Consider the following 25607-nt stretch of genomic DNA (forward strand, 5'->3'; position numbering starts at 1 on the left):
CTAAGAGGGATTAGAGCTTTCAGGAAGGAGAAGTATTAGTGGTCAGGCCGGAGAGCTAGAAATTGTTACTCTGAGATAAAAGAAGGGGGAGAAGCCTCTTATCCAAACACTTAATAACAGGACCATAAAAGCAGCTCCGGATATCAACGGAATATCGGAAGCGCTTTGTCTGCAAACTTTACGAAACAAAACAAAGACTCCTGCGCAGTCCCGCGTGACCCTGTAAACAGACAGCTTGGAGCAAGCTGACGCTGCATGCCGGCTACTTACTGGGCTCTTAAGTATCTGCGTCACTCGCTTCTTCTGCTCCATCATGTTGAAGTCCTGCCGGAGGTCCGGAGACATGTTCCTCTCCCGCAGGTAGTTGGGGTCGTTCTCGTCGATGCGGTCGAAGTACCGCTCTTTGTGAGGCATGCTGGGAAGAGGAGGGGTCGTGATCACCCCTGGGCTGGATCCGCCACTCATGGTTCAGCTTGCAGCAGAGCTGGGTCTCACCTTGAAGAGAAGAGAAGAGGAGGCAGGTCAGCGGGGCTGTAACAGCATCAGATGCAGACACACACCTGACAGCAGATAGGCAGAGACCTCAGATGCTAACACATGACTGACTGCAGGCATACAGACCTCAGCTGCAGACACACGCCCAACCACAGACATTTTCAGAACCCTAACAGAGATGCACCAGGCCACAGACATTAGATGCAGACACACATGACCGCAGAAACGCAGACATGCAGTGATCTCAGACGCAACCTGACATCCGACTGCAGACACACGTAACCATAGATATTCAATGCAGACACATACCTGCAGGCATACATGCAGAGACCTCAGCTGCACTCACACGCCTGACCACAGATGTTCTATGCAGAATCGCACCTGACTGCAGAATCTCAGACATGCTCCGCAGACACACAGCTGACCGCAGACATGCAAAAACATCCGCCGCAGACATGCAAAAACATCCGCCGCAGACATGCAAAAACATCCGCCGCAGACATGCAAAAACATCCGCCGCAGACATGCAAAAACATCCACCGCAGACATGCAAAAACATCCACCGCAGACATGCAAAAACATCCACCGGAGACACACAGCTGACCACAAAAATGCAAAAACATCCGCCGCAGACACAGCTGACCGCAGACATGCAAAAACATGCGCCGCAGACATGCAAAAACATCCGCCGCAGACACACAGCTGACCGCAGACATGCAAAAACATGCGCCGGAGACAAACAGCTGACCGCAGACATGCAAAACATCCGCCGCAGACACACAGCTGACCGCAGACATGCAAAAACATGCGCCGCAGACATGCAAAAACATGCGCCGGAGACAAACAGCTGACCGCAGATATGCAAAAAATGCGCCGCAGACACAGCTGACCACAGGAATGCAAAAACATCCGCCGCAGACACACAGCTGACCACAGAAATGCAAAAACATGCGCCACAGACATGCAAAAACATGCGCCGCAGACACAAAGCTGACCGCAGACATGCAAAAACATGCGCCGCAGACACACAGCTGACCACAGGAATGCAAAAACATGCGCCGCAGACATGCAAAAACATGCGCCGCAGACATGCAAAAACATGCGCCGCAGACACACAGCTGACCGCAGACATGCAAAAACATCCGCCGCAGAAATTTCAGCTGCACACCAGACTGCAGAAATAGCTGCAGACACATGCCTGACCACAGTCAAGCAGGAACATCCATGGCAGACACGCATGAATGTAGACATGCAGAAACATCCCTGCAGACATGTGGACATCTGCAGACACACATACAATGCAGACATCAGACAGACATACTGACATGCATTAGCAATCAAGATGAATGGCAACCCAAAAGCACTTTGTATCATGCATTACTATAAAACATAACTTGTAGGTCTCAATAGATCTGGAGGGTCTCACCCTCTTATACCCCTTTCTTGTTCTGGTGTCACAGGGACAGGAAATAACAGTAATCTCCCCAACGGGGGTCACAAAGGAAGATTTGTAAATCTGCCCCAATTTATCCAGAGAATTCGGTTTTAAAGTGAACCTGTCCAGGGGGGGGGGGGGCACATAATATGAGCCACAAAGTGCCAAAGTACAAGCTCACCTGGACACCTCAGCCCCCCAGAGCATCTGAAATGCCTGTTTACACAGTAGAGCTGCACGATTAATCGTCAAAAATCGTTATCGCAATCTTTTTCCCGTTGCAATTCTTGACACAGGGTTTTAGGAGTCTGGGCAATCTGCCAAGTCTGGGCAGCCTGCCAAGTTTTGAAAACATTCTTTATCAGTGGAAAGTTAAGTCTAAAATGTTGTATCACATTGACTTTTACATCAAAGGAATAAACTTGTGTGTGTAAATTAGGAACTTTAACCACTTAAACACCAAACCTTTTTCTGACAGCTCTTTTCAAGTTAAAATCATTATTTTTTGGCCAGAAAATTACTTGGAACCCCCAAACATTATATAATTTTTTAGTAGAGACCATAGAGAATAAAATGGCTGTTGTAATATTTTATGTTGCACTGTATTTGTGCAGCAGTCTTTTTACATGCAATTTTTTTGAAAAAAAAAATACTTTAATGAATCTAAAAAGAAAAACCTAGCCAGTAAAGTTAGCCCATTTTTTTTGTATAAAATGTAAAAGATTTTACGCCGTGAGAATCGTGATCTTCATTCTAAGCAAAAAAAAATCGCGATTCTCATTTTGGCCAGAATCGTGCAGCTCTAATACACAGATGTTCAAAACGTGTGCCCACCTCTCTGCGTCAACGCTCAGACGGCGTTCTGTGCCGCACTGGAAGGGTCCGACCCTGGATTCCCATATTCTGAAGCTCATGCTTATTGGGGGAGCTTTGGTGGCATCACTGGGGGCCACAATCACATTATATAGGCACGTCGCAGCATAAAATGGCGCTAGAGGGTAGGTAGGTAAACTTACTTTTAGGACAGGCGTAGGAAAACATGCACGCAGCTGTTGTAGAACTACAAGTCCCATGACTGCCCTAGGCCCGACTCCCAGAGGCATGATGGGATTTGTAGTCTGGCCACAGCTGGAGTGCCAAAGTAGCTAACCCCAGTTTTAGGATATAGGATTACCGCAGCAAGATTTGCTGTTAATATATCTGTTTTCTTACCCCAACACAGACAACGTTCTCATATAGCACCCATGTTATGTTCTATGGTCGGCAACAACTTATTTTTTCACGGGCAGCGATAAATAAAAAAAAGAAAGAAAAATGTGCGGATGATAGCCCCATCACAACCCAGTCAGTGTAAAGATTTTCCATTTATAAATATGCTATAAAAGAATTTAGTGGGCCACTCAAGGTCACAGAAGGAAGACGATAGGGCACGCTGCCCGGGGGCCGTATATGTGCACGACGCACACAGTGACAGACCGTCCCAAGGATCCCAGAGGACAGATGGCATGGCCCTCCCACCCTGGGAATGAGCCAGAGATTTGTTGTGAAACCTGATCGGGTCACATGGCAAAGATGCCGGATTAACTGACAAGGAGCGATTTGTGACGTGTGCGCAGCACAACCCATCTTTGTGTAAACGCATCACCCACGGCCTTTGGCTGACAGTGCGGCTTTGTGTATACAAATAACACACACGCCGCACGTACCAACAACTTCTCATAGCAAAACACATGACCTAAATACTTTACATTTATAAACTTGCCAAGTGCATACAAGCATGGCGGTGCATTAAGGCGCAAACTCACCACTTGGACCAACCTCAAACGATGTGCGGTCACATCACCTGGACAGACATAGTACTCATTCACATTTGTGAGCGTAGGCTGGAGATACGCTTTTGTGTGTATTTGTAAAATGTGCTTTTTGTGCATTTTATGGAGCTGGAAGCAGAATGGCGCATTTTTTGCCCCAATGACTCTTAAATGAGAATTTTTTTCAGGTGTTAACCGATTTAGGACCGTCCCATAGTAGCGATGCACCAAATTTTGTCAGCCGAAACATAATTGCCCAAAAGTGGGGTTAGTGGCATGTTGCCGATAAGAGAATAAGGGCACCAGATTGCATGCGATTCTACCACAATTTTACTGTGCGTTCATAGGTCATGCAACTCAAACGTGTGCGTTATTGATGCGTTCTTGCAGTGCATTTGATGCACTTCAATGGGGAGGTGCGTGTTTTTAACTGACCAAAAATGCAGCCAAAACGCACACAGAGCAGGTGCCCTTGCAATGTAAAGCCAATTATACTCCATTGAGTATAAATGGACCCTTAACACAATGTATGTGCTGTAATGTATTTTAATGTATTGCAATGGAATGCATAAGTGTGATTGGGTCCTGAAAGTTAAAGGTCCAATCTACAATTGGAAAAACAGAATTCTGCGACCGGAGGGGGGGGGGGGGCCCCAGAGGCCACGCGACGGGGGGGGGGCCCCAGAGGCCACGCGACCAGGGCTTCCCCCCCAGAGGCCACGGGCCCGGGGGGTCCCCCCCCAGAGGCCACGCGACGGGGGGGGCCGCCCCCAGAGGCCACGCGACCTTGTGCTCAAATTGGGTTTTCTATTCATGGGTATCTTTTTTTAGTTGTAGGAATATAATTTGTCAATGCGGATATGAGTTCTATGGATCTGAGAAAAGTGAATGTTCGGGAGGGACGGAGTGCAACAATGCAGAATGCTTATTCATTTGCTGAGCTCATAGATAACAGAGGGAGGAAGGTCGCTGTCATGTGCAGATGGTGTGAGAACAATGGAAAAGGAAGCAGACAAGAAAAGTAAATAAACACTCTGCGATTGGGGCCAGTGATGGAAATACTGGAGTATAGGGAAGTGGGCGGAGCCAACCAACGTGACCGCGTCACTCAGAGGATAAAAATGAACCAACGTTCGGAGGGCGGCATGGCTTCAAGGACACGCACTCAGGGGACAGAATGAATCTTAAAATAAAACTTTGTGCAACTAAAGCCAACTTTTAGTTTTGAATAGAGATGGGAAGGGTTAGGACCCCTGTCAGGTCTTCTTGAGGTCTGTGTCCTGCTGGGGAGATTCATCCTCTCCATTTCTCCTGGTGACTATTGTCAGAAAAAGGAATGGGAAATCCACAGGAGAGAGCAGAGGAAGAAAGTAATGGGGCAGAGAGGGGAGGGGAAAGTCAGCATGTAGAAGGGAGAGAACAGAGAGAGCAAAGGGGAGGACATCAGGAAGGGAGAGCAGTGGGGGACAGAGCGCTACGGGAAAGCGCACGCAACGAGCGGGAATAGAGAGCGTGCGCACAGACAGAGGGAAAGAGCGCAATTAGGGGGTTAGACAAGTGAGAGCAAGCCCAATGGGCACAGAATGTGTGCAGCAGCAGAGCGGGCAATGGGGGGAGGGGAGAGGGCAACAGACAGACGGACGGACGGGGGGGAAGGGAGAGGGCAACGGACGGACGGGGGCAACGGGGAGAGGACAACGGACGAGCGGGGAGAGGGCAACGGACGGACGGGGGGGGGGGGGGGAGAGGGCAACGGATGGGGGGGGGGAAGAGGGGAGAGGGCAACGGATGGGGGGGGAAGAGGGGAGAGGGCAACGGACCGACGTGGGGGAAAGGGGAGAGGGCAACGGACCGACGGACAGACGGGGGGGGGGGGAGGGGGAGAGGGCAACGGACCGACGGACGGATGGGGGGGGGGGGGAGGGGGAGAGGGCAACGGACCGACGGACGGATGGGGGGGGGGGGAGGGGGAGAGGGCAACGGACCGACGGACGGATGGGGGGGGGGGGGGGGGGGGGGAGGGCAACGGACCGACGGACGGATGGGGGGGGGGGGGGGGGGGAGGGCAACGGACCGACGGACGGATGGGGGGGGGGGAGGGGGAGAGGGCAACGGACCGACGGACGGATGGGGGGGGGGGAGGGGGAGAGGGCAACGGACCGACGGACGGATGGGGGGGGGGGAGGGGGAGAGGGCAACGGACCGACGGACGGATGGGGGGGGGGGAGGGGGAGAGGGCAACGGACCGACGGACGGATGGGGGGGGGAGGGGAGAGGGCAACGGACCGACGGACGGATGGGGGGGGGGAGGGGGAGAGGGCAACGGACCGACGGACGATGGGAAAGGGGAGAGGGCAACGGACCGACGGTGGGAAAGGGGAGAGGGCAACGGACGGACGGTGGGAAAGGGGAGAGGGCAACGGACCGACGGACGGACGGTGGGAAAGGGGAGAGGGCAACGGACGGACGGGGGGAGGGGGAGAGGGCAACGGACCGACGGTGGGAAAGGGGAGAGGGCAATGGACGGACGGGGGGAAAGGGGAGAGGGCAACGGACCGACGGACAGGGGGGGGAAGGGGAGAGGGCAACGGACCGACGGACGAGGGGGGGGGGGGGAGTGGGCAACGGGGGGGTTTAGATGTGAGATGTTTAGATGTGTGAGAGCAAGCCCGACGGGCAGAGAAAGCCTGCAGCAGCAGGCGAGGAAAGAGTCCTAGTAGCTACTGAGAAGAGGAATTGGGTGTGGGGAATGGGGTTGGAGAGAATGAGTAGTGGGGGGGGGGGGGGGGGAAATGTAGAGGTAGGTGCACTCCATCTTCTCCCGGAGGTTGCAGGATTGAATCTTCTGCAGACCTGACAGGGTCTCTTCACAGCCCAGTGGTGGCCTGGTACCCCTCCTAATTGGCCAATACCACCGACACGCTAGGATTTCCTGACTGACATTTCACCTGAACAAGCACACAGATGACATAATCCGAAATCAATGGTGGTATTGAGTGAGAAGAAATGTTCTGGGTTCCATCACATGGCAGACACATGGACCCTATGAGGAGGGAAATACAAACAAACCCCCGGTGGGTCACAGAGGACACTTCAGATGAAAACACATGATGATATGGATGAGGCATCCAGAGGTCATCACCATCAGATGATAGAAACGGAACAAAGGAAGGAAGACGTAATGGTTGCCAGTGGCAGCTGGTGTTGTGGTAAATAAAACGGCCATAAAAACGGCGACAATGTCACCATTATCTCTGTTCTGAGGGCAGATAAACACGGATCATACCATCTAAAAAGGGAACCAAAGTCATTCACTTCCAGCACTGATTAGTCACTGAGTCAACCACAGCCTTCAGCTTCTGGGGGACCACAAAGCCCAGCATTTCCTGTTATAAAGTGGACCTGTCAGACATTGTTCCATGTCATGTACATGCATGCCATATTATCAGTGTAAGATTCCAGATATTAAGATATTTTAGTGGGCTGCAATCACATGCATGCATTAAAATATAAAATAAAAACCCCTGTTAAAAAAGCTTTGGCCAGAGAACGTTCGATGGCGCTTTCAAGGTGACCGATCCGTGACGCCCCCCCTTTAATCTGGCCTGCCAGGAAATGCTCCACTTCCCAGTGCTGGGAAAGCCAGTTGCCCTTTTCAGATTTTAATTAGAGGGGAAAAATCAAAGGAGCCGTAATGATCTGGGACAGGGCACACGTCACGTAGTCGATGTCACATGCCTGCTGCGACCTGCCTGATGGACGACATGCGGGCGCCGTTTCTGCGTTAGGCTGCAGAGAGTAAAAGGACTCTCACCCTGGGTATGGCGGACACAGACGGCCCTTTGTGAAGTAACGGGGCAAATGGATGGGGGGGGGGGGGCTGTACCAGTCACTGCGTGTGCCATGAAGTCATGTCAAAGCCATTCATAGAAGATTTAACCCTTTACAGACCGGAGGACAATATAAAAAGAGTACCTGTCCTGGCTAGGTTTGAAGGATATCCAAAGCCAAAACTTTTTATATATATATATATATATATATATATATATATATATATATATATATATATATAATGCCATGTGTCCCACTGGGGAGATTCTCCTTCACTTCCTGTCCTGTAGAGCCAACAGGAAGTGGCAATATATCTTTCCAATGTGAGGGAAATCCCCTCTTAGACAGTTGACACTGCCACAGGTGTCCCCAGTGAAAGATTTCCCCTCTATTCCCGTTCTGGCGGTCTAAGATTTAGGTTTTCGGTTTTGTCTACGTCACTGGAGTGCGACTGAGAAATCCATTTATTGGAGAAGTCGCACCTGCTTGAAAGCCAGTGACCTGACTTTTCTCTACTGCAGTTAATATAGTAAGGTCGCAACCCCGCCCCCAGTCTGTGACTGGACACTGAAAGAGCAGCAAATTGATGAGCTCATCTCGCTACTCCCTCTGCCAATCAGCACATGTGTATGAAGCAGGGCCCTGGTTGGCTCCTTGCGTATACTGGAGTTGTTACACCCACTTGAATGCATAGACAGGCTGGTGACCTGACTTTTCTCTACTGCAGTTAGCCAATATAATAGTCAGGTCACATCCCCACCCCCAGTCGGCTCTGCTTCATTCATACACATGTACCGATTGGCAGAGGGACTAGAGAGATGAGCTTATCAATCAGCACATGTGTATGGAGCAGAGCCCTGGTTGGCTCCTAGCATATACTGGAGTTGTTACACCCGCTTGAATGCACAGCCAGGCTGGTGACCTGACTTTTCTCTCCAGAAGTTAGGCAATATAAAACAGGGTCACATCTCTGCCCCCAGGCTGTGATTGGACAGTAAAAATATATAATTTAGCAGCATATTGATAATCTTGACTTTCTCCCTCTGCCAGTCAGCACATGGGCATTCAGCAGAGGTCAGATTGGCTTTTAGTATATACTGGAGCTGGCAAACCCGCTTGAAAGCACAGCTAGGCTGGTGACCCGACTTTCCTCTACTGTAGTCTACTGAAGCAATATAGCAAGGGCACATCCCCGCCCCCAGACTGTGATTGGACAGTGAAAGAGCTGCAGCAGACTGATGAGCTCATCTCTCCTCTCACTCCACCAGCCAGCACATGTTCATTCAAGTAGAGCCCTGATTGGCTCTTAGTGCTGCCCCTCCTTGAGTGCTGCTGCACAGAGGACTACAGGAAGCCGATATGAACACAGATTTGGGTAGTTATGCATTTATTTTTATTTTTTTTAATGAACATGCAACTGAGCCCAATGGTGATTAGGTCATACTGGAGCGATTCCAAAAAAAGCATCCAAGAAGAACAAACACTATTGCGCAAGGTTTAACCCATCGCTAGCCACCGGCAACTGAAATACTACTTTTGGATGAGCCCTCTTTCTATATTAGAAGACGTGATCCCTTTTCTCCAATCCCCCCCCCCCCCCCCCCGGGATGATACGCTGTGCGGGAGACATTATAGAAACGTTTACAATACACGTTCAGCTGGAACGTCGCCCGCAGGAGCCGTGTCCCCGCTGCGGGAGACTCTCGCTGTTGCCAGGGGTGATGAGAACCGTCTGTCTCGGTCTGGTTTTGCTTACAACTCAGCCGAGTTATGTAATCTTATGGAGGTGATGTCATCCGCCCAAATCCCCGTAAGACCTTCGCCCGTCACTGTAAACATAGCCAGCTGCCAGCACAGAGATTAACCTTAACCCTTCAGCTGCTGGCTCTGCAAACAAAACACCCCCCCCTCCCAATGCCCGAGCACAACACTGATCAAGACTAACACATTAGTAGGCTTAAAGGGGGAGTCCACCCAACGACACTTCAGTGATTGGTAGGTAAACTTCCCTCTCTTCCACCTCAAGGACTTTATTAGTGAGATATACACATGCTGTGCCCATTATAAGGGGTTCCCCCATCCCTGTGCCAAGTTCCTGGGTTTGCATACCTGCTGTGCCCATTATAAGGGGTTCCCACCATCCCTGTGCCGAGTTCCTGGGTTTGCATAGCTGCTGTGTCCATTGTGAGGGGTTCCCACAATCACTGCTGTGCCCATTATGGGGGGTTGCCACCATGCCTTTTACCAGGTCTGTAAATCTGCTGTGCCCACTATAGAGGGGGTTCCTACAATCCCTGCATCTACACACCCGCTGTTCCCATTTCGAGGGTTTCATACACTTGCTGTGACCAGACCTCCCATGAGGGGGGGAGTTCTCACCATTCCTTTTCAGAGTTCCTGGGTGTGGTCATCTGTTGTGCCCATTATGACCACCATCAAAGCACTGAATTCCTGCGCTTTCACACCAGCGGTGCCCATTATGAGGGGCTTCCACCATCACTGTGCGCCTGCTGTTCCCATTATGAGGGTATTCAACTATCTCTACAATGAGTTCCAAAGTTTGCCCACCTTCTGTGCCCATTAAGGGGTTGCCACCATCCCGGTGTCGTTACTGGGACGTACATCCGTTGTGCGCATAATGAGGGGTTCCCACCATCCCTGTGCCGAGTTCCCAGGTCTGTACACTTACTGAGCAAATTATGAAGGGTTCCCACCATAACTGCTGAGTTCCTGGGTCAGTACACCGGTTGTGCCCATCAAGAGGGTTCCCATTATTCCTGTGCTGAATGCCTAGGTCCGTACACCTGCTATGCCCATTATGAGGGGTTCCCATCATCCCTGTACCGAGTTCCTGGGTATGTACACCTGCTGTGCCCATTATGAGAAGCTCCCACCATCCCTGTGCCGAGTGTCTAGGTCTGTACACCCAATATGAGGGTTCCCCACCATCTCTGTGCGGAGTCCCTGATTCTTCCTACCTGCTGTGCCCATTATGAGAAGCTCCCACCATCCCTGTGCTGAGTGTCCAGGTCTGTACACCCAATGTGCCCAATATGAGGGTTCCCCGCCATCTCTGTGCAGAGTCCCTGAGTCTTCCTACCTGCTGTGCCCATTATGAGGGGTTCCCACCATCCCTGTGCTGGGTTCCTGGGTCTATACACCCAATGTGCCCATTCTGAGGGGTTCCCACCACTCCTTCTGGATCTGTATTACATTTTATATTATGAAGAATGTAATGGAGAACCTGGAGAAGCCGGACCACATAACGGGAGTTTTGGGTGTTCCTACCTACCTACCTACCTACCAGGTGGACAGAAGCAGAGCCAAGAACCAAGACATAAGGAAGCCTGGGGATGACTCGGCCCACCAAGCTCCACCTAAACACTGCTTTTATGGTAGGAAGACCTTTAAAAATCCCGTCTTTAGTTAGTGGAAAACACGCATATTGTGACGCTATAAAATTCTAATCAATAGGCTTCACCCGTTCCATCAGGTGCGGCTTTAATAAGAACAGATCACGTCCATCGGAAGTGAGGACCACCATGGCGGCACTCCGAGCCTCATACCTCAGCCATGACACCAGCTTAGGGTACGTTCACACGGCCCCCTCCCACAGGTGGAAGCAATTAAAGTTCAGTTTCCTGGGAATTCCGGCCAAGTTGAGCTAAAAACAAAAGCACGCTGGATCTTCATACCAGGCCGGCGGGATTTACACAACACAACTGAGCCGTGCGCCTCAGGGGGGAAAACGCAGAACTGGAAGGGAAGCGCCGGATCCCAGAGGAAGCGCCCACTCTGCCACATCAATCACAGACCTACAGAAACGCCAAAGGCGCAATCTGGACGTTTGGAGGAACGTGCCAAAAGTCACCCACCAAGGAGACAACCCTGAAAATACCAGCAGACGGCCATATGTTTTACCTCTGCCCGGGTGCACCTTCCTACTCTTTAGGGCAGGTGTCTCAAACTGGTGGCCCTCCAGCTGTTGTGGAACTACGAGTCCCATCATGCCTCTGCCTGAGAGAGTCACGCTTGTAACTGTCCGCCTTGCAATGCCTCATGGGACTTGTAGTTCTGCAAGGGCCACCAGTTTGAGACCACTGCTTCAGGGACTCATTCACACTTGGCTGGTGCGTTACCGCAAACACGTTAACATGCATACATTTTGTGTGCCAACATGCATTGCTTTGAGGCATGAAGACATGAATGGCACCGTACAGAGCAATGAGTGCGACGCTGTGCGTTACTGCAATGTTCAGGTGTAAAACCAACCCAATGCCTGGTGCACACCTATGTGTTTTCAGTGGCCCAGATTCAGGTAGCAATTGCGTCTGCGTAACCATAGTTACGCAGCGCAATTGCTTACTTGCGCCGGCGTTACGAATGCTCCTAATTCAGGAACCTCGTTACGCCGACTGCAGCCTAAGAAATTACTGGCATAAGGCTCCTTATGCCCTCATATCTTAGGCTGCATTCTTACGCAGACCGCTAGGTGGCGTTCCCGTTGTGATCAGCGTATAGTATGCAAATTGCATACTAACGCCGATTCACAACCCTACGCGAGCCCTGCGTACGCAGTTTACGTCGTTTGCGTACGTCGGTTTTTGCGTAAGGCTGCCCCTGCTATTAGCAGGGGCAGCCAATGCTACGTATACCCGTCGTTCCCGCGTCGCAAATTTCAAATTTAACGTTGTTTGCGTAAGTGAATCGTGAATGGCGCTGGACGCCATTCACGTTCACTTTGAAGCAAAGGACGTCCTTGCGACGTCATTTGCCGCAATGCACGTCGGGAAAGTTTCGACGGAGCCTAATTTAAATGATCCACGCCCCCTACGGGATCTTTTAAATTACGCGCCCTTACGCCGGGCATTTTTGAGGAGCGCCCACGCAAATTACGTGGCTACTGCTTCGTGAATGAAGCGTAGCGTAAATAATTTGCGGGGGCACAGGGCAAAAACGGGACGCTGTGCCTCCATAAGAATTGCGCAGCGGTACCTGAATCTGCCCCAGTGAGTTTTTCAGTAAAACACTTCATTCCATTCAAGATGGTTTCCTATGGGTCACGTTCACATCTTCGTTTTCTACCGGTGCGTTTTTTTGGGGAAAGGGTCAGACACTTTCCTGCAGCAGGTTGCGTTTTTGGTTCCATAAACTTCAATGGAAACAGAGGAACTGCATCAAAAACGCAGTGCATTTTTTATGCATTTCTGCTGGTTTGTCTAGAAAGACAACAGGACACATCCCAAAAATGTGAAACGCATCAAAAACATATGTGAATCGGGGACAAGGCTAAATTCACACCTATGCAGGTTGTGGATGATGCGTTTTCCTAATGTTTTTGACGTCTTTATTGTGCTTTTGGGAGGGGTCTGTTACGCACGATAAACCAGCGGAGACGCATCAAAAACGCAGGCATTGCATTTCTGCTGCGTTTCCATTGAAGTCTATGGAAACGTGACTTGCTGCAGGTGAGAATAGTCCCTGACCCTTTCCAAAAAACGCACAGATGTGAAAGTGACCCATAGAAAAAAAATAAAATCACATTAAATGGACTGAAAATGCAAAGCAAAATGCATCATGACTGGTGGTAGGGTGCTGTACTTCGATCCCTGAAAACATTACAGCGCCCAGTCTCAGTACTCCTCTCAACAGCCCTCAGCTCTGATATAAGCAGTGGGCTGGCGTTTGGGAGGAGTTATGCAAATATCTAAATGCCTTGATGGGCGGTTCCTAGGCAGGCCGTCCTTGCGTGCAGGCCGTCCTTGCGTGCAGGCCGTCCTTGCGTGCAGGCCGTCCTTGCGTGCAGGCCGTCCTTGCGTGCAGGCCGTCCTTGCGTGCAGGCCGTCCTTGCGTGCAGGCCGTCCTTGCGTGCAGGCCGTCCTTGCGTGCAGGCCGTCCTTGCGTGCAGGCCGTCCTTGCGTGCAGGCCGTCCTTGCGTGCAGGCCGTCCTTGCGTGCAGGCCGTCCTTGCGTGCAGGCCGTCCTTGCGTGCAGGCCGTCCTTGATAACACCCACATGTGATACCAAGCCTCCAAATGAAAGAACTGGAGTTCAATGAATGGAAAGGGACAGGCTGGGGAGGAAAGGGCTATATGATGCTGACAATAGGCAGAAAATGAGGTGGGCTCTATCCGATTTGCTGCAGCTTCTAGAGCACAGTGTGCAGTGAAATCAGAGTAAGCCATTTCAGTCCAGGAGAGGAGTGAAGGACTGAAGGGGGATGCCGGAGGACAGATTGGTCTTTAGTTTGAATACAGATCGGCTTTGAAGGATGAGTGTACCTTACATTGTGGAGAGGGAAGTCAAACTAATGCTTTTAAAGTGCAGCTCTATACTTTAGTACAGCGGTCTCCAAACCGCGGCCCGGGGGTCGGATGCGGCCCTTTGCTTGCTTTTAATCCGGCCCTTGGGGAACCATTTCATTCACTGACACTAACAATGGTACACAGTTACTCATAATGATACCAACAATTGGGCCAGATGACACCAAAGATGGGGCACAATTCCACCCAATGACATCAACAATGGGGCCCAATGACGGGGCACAATTCCTCCCAATGACAACAATGGGGCCCAATGACGGGGCACAATTCCTCCCAATGATTGGGGCATAATTCCTTCCAATGACACCAACAATGGGGCCCAATGATGGGGCACAATTCCTACCAATGATTGGGGCATAATTCCTTCCAATGACACCAACAATGGGGCCCAATGACGGGGCACAATTCCTCCCAATGACATCAACACTGAGGCCCAATGATGGGGCACAATTCCTACCAAAGATGGGGCACAATTCCTCCCAATGACAACAATGGGGCCCAATGATGGGACACAATTCCTACCAAAGACACCAATGATTGGGGCATAATTCCTTCCAATGACACCAACAATGGGGCCCAATGACATCAACACCGAGGCCCAATGATGGGGCACAATTCCTACCAAAGATGGGGCATAATTCCTCCCAATGACAACAATGGGGCCCAATTCCTACCAAAGACACCAACGATTAGGGCATAATTCCTCCCAATGACACAAGTGATGGGGCACAATTTCTCTCACCGATACCGAAGATGGGGCATGGTTTACTCCAACTGATGCCGGGACCTTTTTCTACTCCCGATGGCCACAGTCTGGCCCCCCTAAAGCCTGATGAACAGTAAGGTGGCCCTTTGCTTAGAAAGTTTGGAGACCCCTGCTTTAGTACATGCATGTGTGACGTATATTACCTACCAAAGCACTTGCAAGTCTGTACAGTCACTCCAACCAAACAGCACAGCCAGTTCCTGGACCTTCCTGCAGACAAGCAATGCAGGCTGGTTGAGGACCCGCCCCCAGCTTGCGATTGGGTAAGCAGAACGTAGCAGCACACTGAGGAAGCCAACCCCCTCTCCTCCTGTACGCGCGCTCACAGTGTTAGACCGGCAGTGCCGTCTCTGCTTCTCCTTCGCCCAGCGCACAGGATACAGCGAGCTCCAACCAAGACTAATTCAGCTCCTTATCTTGGTTGTGTAATAACAAATGTAACGATTATTAAGTGGCTTTCATATCCGCCCAGAGCTTTAATTCCAGACGCAGAATCATTCCACGCAAGAGCCAATGTCCTTCTCCCTAGACACAGCCATCCGTCCAATGAGGCGTCAGCTAGGAAGGGTTAGATAAAGGACATCCTGACTACTTGGCAGTCAGGCGTTGTCCATCATCGGACGCTGTGAAAAAAAAGAAAAAAGGGTAATATTTTCCCTGTGATTACAAGCATCTGGACGATTCTTCTAGCTGGAACAGAAGGCTTTAAGTAATAACAGAAGTACGGGGATTGGTGCGACAGACTGGACCAATCCTGGGCTCGGGCGGAAACCTTGTTCTGGTAAGAAATTAAACCATTCGGAGTCCAATTTTTTTGCATAAACCGATCCAACGCGCACGGGAACTAAAGTTGACATCCAGGACGATTAAAAAAAAAAAAAAAAAAAGTGGCGTCACTCCAACCTAAAAGTAAATAATGCATACATTACGTACAGCTAGCATAAGTACCTATAATCAGTCTTAAAGAGACACGATGGCTACAGTGCATGTGCCTTCAGGGGGCCTGCTGTCTCTTTCTGGTTCTTGTAGCCAGCCCCCCAATTATGCGCAATGGCACACAAGTCCTGAGAGGGCCATCTGGAAGGCCTTACCCATTTCGTGCCAAGAGACTGGGTCTCTTAGCGTTTTTCCATTCGGCGTCAGTCATCCTTCGTACAGCAGGATGCGTATCGAAGGAACCAATCAGGATCTGCTTATGCACATGTACTGAGATGAGGGGAAGGGGGTCAGCAGAGCTGATAAAGGAGCAGAACACTGATCAGTTATCGGCCAATCAGCAGGCTGTAAACAGGAAGGTAGCGCCACTGTTTTCTTTAACTCTAAAAGAGTAAAAGAGAAAGTGGTGTCACCCTGCTTGCTGTGTACGAAACACAAGACTGGCCAGGCAGCAATACAAATCCTTTATTAAACTGTCCTCTTATAGGCCCTCTGACACGAGAAGGCAATCTTCCGTTCTGTTCAATTACCCGATTGGAGAAATGCTCTCTATCAAACATTGCGCCATGGGTCTGCTGCCAATAAATGGAGGGCATAAATAAAAGCACACAAATAGCATGTGGGAACAGACGGACACGTCCCATATTCCTCTTTTATCTCTCCGCTCCATCTGAGCAGCTCCAGGACTTGGCAGGGGCTCCGGGGAAGCCGGCACAGGGCCGCGCTCTTGGAACGGTCAGGCCAGGAAGCAATTATGGTTATGAGTGTGGTGTAAGAAAAGCATACTTAAGCTGATGTATAAAAATACAATTTAGAAGTCGCGGTGGGTAGACTTTCAGTCTAATAATAATAATACAGAATATTAAAAAGTTGGCCAGGTTGTGCGGGGAAGTAGACGGAGATGGACACAGGATGGAACAGGAGCAGCTGAGAGCAACATTTTCCTGAATCCAAGATGGAGGGACAATTATATACACCTACCAGCGTCGTCTTCATTATATAATAAGTATGAGACCTGCAGGTGAGAAAAGGCCCAGTACGCAATCTACACCTCACTCATGGGTCAAAGGAAGCCCATCAGACTATATTACTCACAGACCTAAAATGGCATTTAACTTTGTTCAGGCATTATTCAGGGGCCGCCATCCAACAAAATCTAATACTGGAAATATCCCAACTTGAAAAACCCCTTTACCACATGGCTGATCCTTCCTCTCGACTAGAGCAACCAGGGATCCATTGAACCCTAGAGCTCCTCCACAAATTGCATGAGGTTCTTACAGCAGCTGCTAACTGACCTCCCATTTGATGGTGCCCGCAGAGTTCCAGGACCAGCGCTACTTGGCAAAGCCAACAATTATCTTTTTAACTGTCTAAGGGTTGCATCCTTGCTACTGGGCACCAAGGCAAGGGTTGCATCCTTGCTACTGGGCACCAAGGCAAGGGTTTGCATTCTTCCTACTGGGCACCAAGGCAAGGGTTTGCATTCTTCCTACTGGGCACCAAGGCAAGGGTTTGCATTCTTCCTACTGGGCACCAAGGCAAGGGTTTGCATTCTTCCTACTGGGCACCAAGGCAAGGGTTTGCATTCTTCCTACTGGGCACCAAGGCAAGGGTTTGCATTCTTCCTACTGGGCACCAACCAAAGGGTTGCATTCTTCCTACTGGGCACCAACCAAAGGGTTGCATACTTCCTACTGGGCAACAACCAAAGGGTTGCATTCTTCCTACTGGGCAACAACCAAAGGGTTGCATTCTTACTACTGGGCACCAACCAAAGAGTTGCATTCTTACTACTGGGCACCAACCAAAGAGTTGCATTCTTCTCAGGGACCACCAATTAATTTAGTATGGTTTTAGTATGGGTTCCCTGAGACCTGGAAGTTTTACGGGGGTTTCATTCTGAAATACTGCTCTAGAGAAAAAAGGGACGTTTTACACAGAGGGATACTGCTACATTCCATCAGGAAAGTCAAGGAATCCAAACCTACAAAGAAAGAGGTTCAGCCCAACACTGATGCTACAGGGAGGGAGAGCACACTGCACATGCATGGTAATGTTTTTATTTTCAGGGAGCAGGTTCATTGGCAAGTACAGTATAGCAAAAAAAGAAAGGGCAAACAAAAAAAGGGGGGGGGGGATTAAACGTTTTACCTTTTGAAGACGGACGCAGAGAAGGCTACCAATTACAAGCATCAGGGTGGATGAAATCTCCCAGCATGCTGATAAATTGTTGCCTGGACGTCAAAGCCCCTCAATATAATGAAGATCCTTTCTCTGTGCAGGCAGCAGAATGGGAAAGACTGGATCTTGACGGAGCCTCACTTGGGGACCAGCATGACCCAGAAGAGCGGCAGATATAGGCACAGGATACAGACTGAAGCCGTGGAGACAGACGCCTAGTAGTCTCACAGTTAAGTGGCCCAGATTTCCCCAGGAAGAGAGTTCTCCGCAGAAAAGTCAACTTCCTTCCATGACAGACACGGCATTAACACCCCCCTCATCTCTCCCACTAACCGACCATCCATCACAGAGGCGACGGCTCTGCCTTGTATCAGCAGAATTGCAAGGAAAAGTCAATGAATATTTAAACAAAAGTGAAAACGTACAACAGTCATCAGCGATGGGCAGGACCGGCTACAGGACCAGATTGCCTCGGCCTTCTCTGCACTGCCCTTCCTGACCTACTCCAAATTACATTGCAGCTTACCTATTTGATGTGGTGGCGGCATTTTTTTTTTTTTTAGGCTTTCACCATTTTAACCTGGTGATCCTGCCAGTAACACATGTCCTGTTCTAGGGTGACAGTCACTTTTTTGTCAAAACAGTAGAAACAAGGTAGGACTATGTTCCCTTCAGAGAACAATGTAACTGATAGCTGAAGGCACAGGAAGTTATTATAGTTTCAGCAAAACAAACAAATCACAAACATTCGTGAAATAATTAAGCAGAACATAGTAAGCAATCCCACTCAGCTTGGGCAAGAAGACAAAAAGCATACAAATATTCTACAAACACCGAGATTTACTCTGGTCCCAATCAACATATAATATAACTGGATACTATGAATCCAGGCCTTTCTTAACCACTTAACCCCCGGACCATATTGCTGGTCAAAGACCAGAGCACTTTTTGCGATTCGGCACTTTGTCGCTTTAACGGACAATTGCGGGGTCGTGCGACGTGGCTCCCAAACAAAATTGGCGTCCTTTTTCCCCACCAATAGAGCTTTCTTTTGGTGGTATTTGATCACCTCTGCGGTTTTTAGTTTTTGCGCTATAAACAAATAGATAGATCGACAATTTTGAAAAAAAATGAATATTTTTTACTTTTTGCTATAATAAAAATGTAGTATGTTCCCTGGGTGTGTTCTAACTGTAGGGGGGGGGTGGCCTCACTAGGGGAAACACTGATCTTCTGTTCATACATTGCAGGAACAGAACATCAGCATTTCTCCCCCTGACAGGACCGGGGGAGTAACGAGCGATCGCGTGTGCCCGGCGGCGATGCCGGGCGCGGGAGCGCGGGACCCTAGTGGCCTGCGCGAGAGCCGACGTATAGCTACGGGCACTCGCGCAGGGGAGCCGACCTGCCGCCGTAAAACGACGGCGGCTGGTCGGCAAGTTGTTAAAGGGGTTGTAAAGCTTTGTGTTTTTTCACCTTAATGCATCAAGGTTAAAAGACACCTTGCACTTTCGGGCCCCCCCCAGCCCCCCAGTTTTACTTAACTGAGTCACAAAACTCCATGGGCTCGTTCCCGCGATGGTTTCCCCCAGCTTGAGGCGGCTCGTCATTGGAGATTGAAAGCAGCACAGCCATTGGCTGCTGTCAATCAAATCAATGATGCAGCGTGCCGGGGCCGACTGATAGTCGGCGGCTTTAGCCTCCAGCTGTATCACAGGAGCGCGCCTGCAAGCTAACCCCCATGGAAGAGCGCTTCCCAAGAAGGGGGGTTAGCTCTTGCAGGGAGGAGCCGAGTCAGCCGCCAAGGGACCCCAGAAGACAAGGATCGGGGCCACTCTGTGCAAAACAAACTGCACACACACCTTTAAAGAAATCTACTGAGCTGGCCAGAACAACCTCTGCAGGGAGTCTATTCCACATTTTGCACAACTTTTACCGTGAAGAAGCCTTACTGTATTTAGAGATTAAATCTCCTTTTCCTTTAGATGTAAAAAGTGCCCCCTGGTCCTCTGTGATGACCTTATAGTGAATAATTCAACACCAAGTTCACTATAAGGACCCCTTATGTATTTATACACGTTGATCTTACCCCCCTTTATCTTCTCTTCCCAAGATAAAATAAATTCAGTTCCTGATAGTTGAGCTCCTCCATGTCTCTTATCAGTTTGGTTTTAGACTGACCTTGAGATTTTGTACACTTTTAAAAGGGTGCCGCTACAAAAAACTAAAAAAAAAAAAAAAAAAAAAAAAAAAAAAAAAGAAGTCTATATGTAGCTGAACAAGAAACCGATTGATGAGAGTGTAAAGGTATTTTATTGGTTCAGCAAGAGACAAAAAAAATATAAGTAATAAGCAACGTGTTTCGGGACCAAACCATCACCTTCATCAGGGCTACAAATAGATACAAGAAATAAATATATATAAAAAAGGAGACGTTAACGCCATTAGCTTAAAGCGGGGGTTCACCCTTAGAGGGCACTTTTTAGCCTTAGATTCCTGCTCGTTATTACTAGGGGAATCGGCTATTTATTTTAAAATATGTGCAGTACTTACCCGTTTACGAGACGCATCCTCTCCGTCGCTTCCGGGTATGGGCTTCGGGAATGGGCGTTCCTTCTTGATTGACAGGTTTCCGAGAGGCTTCCGACGGTCGCATCCATCGAGTCACGATTTTCCGAAAGAAGCCGAACGTCGGTGCGCAGGCGCAGTATAGAGCCGCACCGACGTTCGGCTTCTTTCGGCTACGAGTGACGCGACGGATGCGACCGTCGGAAGCCTCTCGGAAGGCTGTCACTCAAGAAGGAACGCCCGCTCCCGAAGACCCATACCCGGAAGCGACGGAAGAAGATGCAGCTCGAAAACGGGTAAGTACTGCTTATATTTTAATATAAATAGCCGATTCCCCTAGACCGAACGAGCAGGAAGCTAAGGGGAGATTTTTTTTTTTTTTTTAAATGGGTGAACTCCCGCTTTAAGTTTTTGTAAGCTTTGTAGTCCTGACTGAGGGGGGTGGTTTTTGCCCTGAAATGAGAAAGCTTTTTGTTAGTTGCTCCTTGCCAAGATAATAAAAATGGACTCATGTTTAGCGCTCCCATCTCAACTACATACATTACAGAAAAAAAACAAAAAAAACGGACGGGTTGTAAATCTCCCAAAATACCCCAAAAGTAATTTTGCATGGAGTTCTATTTAAAAATGCTATAACAAAGACTGACGGTTTCCCTTTAAGGCTTTGCATGGAAGCAGTAAACAGCCTCTGTATGCCGCCTTCCCCGTCCATCATACGGGGTCAGCGCCTTGCAAGGGACCAGAAAACACAGATTAGGAAAAAAAAGGAAACGCATCAGACATGCAGAACCGAGCCAGGACGAGCGGACAGACTCCATCCATGGCGGGGGCTCTTCACTGAACTCCAATAAACTCTCCACAAAGCTGGAAGAGAATACTTGGAGCTCTATGGCTGTTATATAACACAGGGTGTGGTCTGTGCAACAGAATCTGGAGAGCCCTATAGACAAATACTTGAAACAAGTTTAATCCGCTTAGATTTTGCCTTCTCTGGTTCCTCTCCACCCCCCCCCCCAGCCATTGGCTTGTGCTGCTGTCAATCACATCCAATGACGGGAGGGCGGGGCCGAGTGATACAGTGAGCTGCTATGGCCGCCGGCTGCATCATGGGAGCGCGCCTGTAAGCACTCAACACCATGCAAGCTTGCATTAAGGTGTTGAGTCCTTGCGGGGGGCCCGAGAAAGCCGCCGAGGGACACCAGAAAACCAGGTTCGGTGCCACTCTGTGCAAAACAAGCTGCACAGTGGATGCAAGTATAACATGTTTGTTATTTAAAAAAAAAAATCTTTAGTGATCCTTTAAAGATTGGTGAGCTGCGACAGTAGCCGACTGCCAATTTTTGGCTGGGGGGGCGCAAGTAAAACCCAGGGGCTCGTGGTGCAGCAACTCGGCACCCCCTCCAGTTCTCACTCTTCCTGACCCCCATCCTAGGCTGTAGCTCTTATCCAGGTATTCTGCTCACTGGGCGGAACAGGCTGGACAGGGTCTACAGCACCGGCTCAAAGTTCCCGAACTGGCCAGAAGGGGGCGGCCAAGGGCTAAAGAGGGGATTCAGGGGTGGCTCAGTCGAGGCTGGCAGGGGGGAGTAGAGCCTCTAGTGGGGCCCAGAGCCGGCCTCCGCTTGGACCCAGCATACACCATCCATGATGGGGGTGGTGCCTTGTGCTCCATTTTCACTCCTCTTCACCAGGAAGTCTTTAGGCATGTCTGCGGATGACGCTGTGCAGCTTTTACACAGGGGATCAGAGCAGCCCAGGGGGGCATCAGAGCAGCCCAGGGGCGCAGCTGCCCTCCAGCCCAGTCCACCCCTGAGCTGCAATACATTACATTTTTGGGTTTAATACCGCTTTAATTCCCGTAATAAAAAAAAGACACACACACACACAGACAGACACACACACACAGACAGACACACACACACAGACAGACACACACACACAGACAGACAGACACACACAGACAGACAGACAGACACAGACACAGACAGACAGACACAGACACAGACAGACAGACAGACACAGACAGACAGACAGACACAGACAGACACAGACAGACAGACAGACACAGACAGACAGACACAGACAGACAGACAGACACAGACACAGACAGACAGACACAGACAGACAGACACACACACAGACACACACAGACAGACAGACACAGACAGACAGACACAGACAGACAGACACAGACAGACAGACACAGACAGACAGACACAGACAGACACAGACAGACAGACACAGACAGACAGACAGACAGACAGACACAGACAGACACAGACAGACAGACACAGACAGACACAGACAGACAGACACAGACAGACAGACACAGACAGACACAGACAGACACAGACAGACACAGACACACAAAGCCCTATTAGGCCAGAGTCAAAAAAATGTATTGGTTCAGCATAGGACAACAAAAAAACAGGCACTGCGTTTTGGGACCAAACCATCACCCTTCATCAGGGCTACAAAAATAAGGAAAGAAGAATAGACAGACATTTACTCCGTAGCCCTGATGAAGGCAGTGATGGGGGTCTAAATGCGCTCAAAAACACAGCATAAAATATGGTTTGGTCCGGTGCTTTTGTTTGTTTTATCGAAGTTCAATCTTTTTAAACTATGTGGAAGTCATCAATTTATCACCCAGTTTCAATTGAATTCTGGTGATCGATTGAACTCTGGAGTGATCAACACATCGCTTTTTACAGACAACTTGTGATCAGATCTGCGATTACCTTTGGCTTGAAATTGGTTAAAGCGGAAGTAAACCCATCTATTTGATAGTTTAAAAAAAACAGTTAACATTCCCGGCATGCCGGAAATGCTAGGTGTCACATTTGCTTGCGCTCTCAACCAAACTGTCAAACCATCCAATGGCTGGTTTCATAACTGATCACATGTGCAGCATCATGGCAGTTGCAGATTAAACAGAGGCCAAGATGGCAGCTTCCTTGGCTGAAAACATTAGGAGGGTTTACTTCCACTTTAAATGTAAAAAACTTAAAATTGTCCCGTGCACGGCCAATATTCAGGCATCCAATCAGAAAGAGGTCTTAAAGGAAAAGAAGAAAAAAAAATTCCTTCTAACCGTCGGAGTATTTTTCCCAGGGGTCTCATATTTCCAACTAAGGATTCCCTGACACAGACGCCCCCGGTGGTTATACCAGATAATAGGTTCAATATTTGGTATCTGCACCCCCAGCGGAGTATGGGGGGGGGGGGGTCACACACAACTATTTGAGTTTTTTTTTTTACACAAGGGATGTGACCGAACGCAGCATTGCTGGAGATGATTGGCAGAGCAGGGCGACCCGTGTATGCCTGAGCCTCAGATACTGGTCACTGCGCTCACAGTGTGTACAACGCGTTAGATAATTTCTCCTAAAGTTTCGCCCTAACTTTAAGAGGGAAGTTTCAAGAAAAAAAAAAAAAACTTCCCACAGCCCCCTGCGTATAACACGCAGGCACAGCTTCCCCTCTATTTTCAGGGTAAAAAAGTGAGCGTTATACGCCAATAAATACAGGAATTGGTTTCAGAAGGCGATTCCTTCCCAGCAGAGATGGACGTCGACTTGCTGAACATTGCGACAGGTATGTGAGCAATAAAAACTAAAAGTTTCATTACTGTATTTATCGGGGTAAAACATTTTAGTACTTACAGTTTTGGTGTCTTGCGTGGCGTCCTCCAGGCTTCTCCCGCGCTGTTTCCCCGTCGAATCGCTGCATCCCGCGCTCAGTTTGAACGCCTCCGCCGACGTATACCGAGTGCAGTACACTCGGCCAGGCTCGGTTTCGCTCGTGCTCACGCTCTGTGACGTTTATGCGTGAGCACGAGCGAAGCCGAGTCTGGCCGAATGTACCCGAATGTACTGCACTCGGTATATGTCGGCGCAGGCATTCAAACTGAGCGCAGGAAGCAGGTATCGGCGAATATCTCGCACCCACGATTTCCCCCTTATTTTAAGGGGGAAAAAAGTGCGCGGTATACGCTGATAAATACGGTATATTTTGCAATCCCCGGTTCCTCCTCCCCCCCTTAACATTAATTTATTACAGATACTTACGGTATACACTCACCGGCCACTTTATTAGGTACACCTGTTCAATTGCTTGGTAACACAAATTGCTAATCAGCCAATCACATGGCAACAACTCAAAGCATTTAGGCATCTAGATGTGGTGAAGAAGACTTGAAGTTCAAATTGAGTATCATAATGGGGAAGGAAGTGGATTTAAAGCGGAGTTCCACCCAAAAGTGGAACTTCCGCTTAATCCACTCCTCGCCCCCTTACATGCCACGTTTGGCATGTAATTTTTTTTTTGTGGGGGGGGGGGGGGCTTCAGGAGGAGTGGGACTCCTTCCGCCAAGGGGCTGATAAGGCGAATAGTATGACAGGTCACAGGCGATAGTCTGTCCTATTGAATTGCGCAGTGATGCTCGCGCATGCGGAGTGGGTGCCTGGCCGTGAAGCCAAAAGCTGTCACGGCCGGGTGCCCACATTTGGAATGAAGACGCCGGCCTGAGAGAGGGGGGGGGGGAGCCCCTTCTCATATCTTCCACCAGGGCCCATATTTATCAAGCTGTACAGACACTCCACCCAAGGCATGTGCTGTCTGCATATAAAGGAATGAAAAACAGCAGCAGCTGGCACCGGATCAACCAATAGAAGTTCATTTCATCTGAACCCCAAGGATCTATTTACTCTCTCATTTCTAAACCACAAGCCACCACACTTGCTACAAAATCCCGCAACCCCGAAGCGCTCAAAGCGAACCAGAGGCGTTCCACGACTCCATCGCCTTGGAAAAAACTGAACTTAATGAAGAACATCTGAGCGGCAGAGTTCATCAATACCCATTGTGCCCAGATGTTCATTCCTGATTGTGCCCAACAAGCTGGCACCTGAACTCCTCCTGATGTGCAGGAGGAGATAACATCTACAGATGGAGGAGAGACGGAAAGTTTTTCCTTCCTTCTCGAAAAAGGAAACTTTTTTGTTGCGTCTGCCTCTCGGCCTGCATCTGCCCAGATGTCAGAGCGACTGAAAAGTGATACCCATAAGGCTGGAGACGGTTTGCAACACGCTAGGAATGTACGTGAGCTCACGCAGAGCGGAGAAGGCACACAATCCAAAGAGCCCAAAGGGTGGGGTGATCGAGGATGGAGTGGCGCGGTGCCAACGCTCTACCTTAGATCCAGTGTGTGCCGCTGACACCGCGGTGACTTACTGGCTTGCAGAGGGTGAGAAATTC

The 25607-nt window shown here is 49.5% G+C and overlaps 1 protein-coding gene across 2 annotated transcripts in view; it reads right to left on the minus strand.

The window, feature by feature from the left end:
- The window catches only part of ADD3 (adducin 3), a 141962-nt gene that overhangs the window by 41544 nt on the left and 74811 nt on the right, over positions 1-25607 (minus strand). For both annotated transcript variants that reach the window (XM_040361646.1, XM_040361645.1), the window contains exon 3: positions 271-495. In XM_040361646.1, coding sequence (XP_040217580.1) covers positions 271-465 — 195 coding nt within the window. In that variant the 5' untranslated portion in view covers positions 466-495. The remainder of the gene's footprint in view (positions 1-270; positions 496-25607) is intronic.

The sequence above is a fragment of the Rana temporaria genome, chromosome 8, assembly GCF_905171775.1.
Source record: "Rana temporaria chromosome 8, aRanTem1.1, whole genome shotgun sequence".
Classification (NCBI taxonomy): Eukaryota; Metazoa; Chordata; class Amphibia; order Anura; family Ranidae; genus Rana; species Rana temporaria.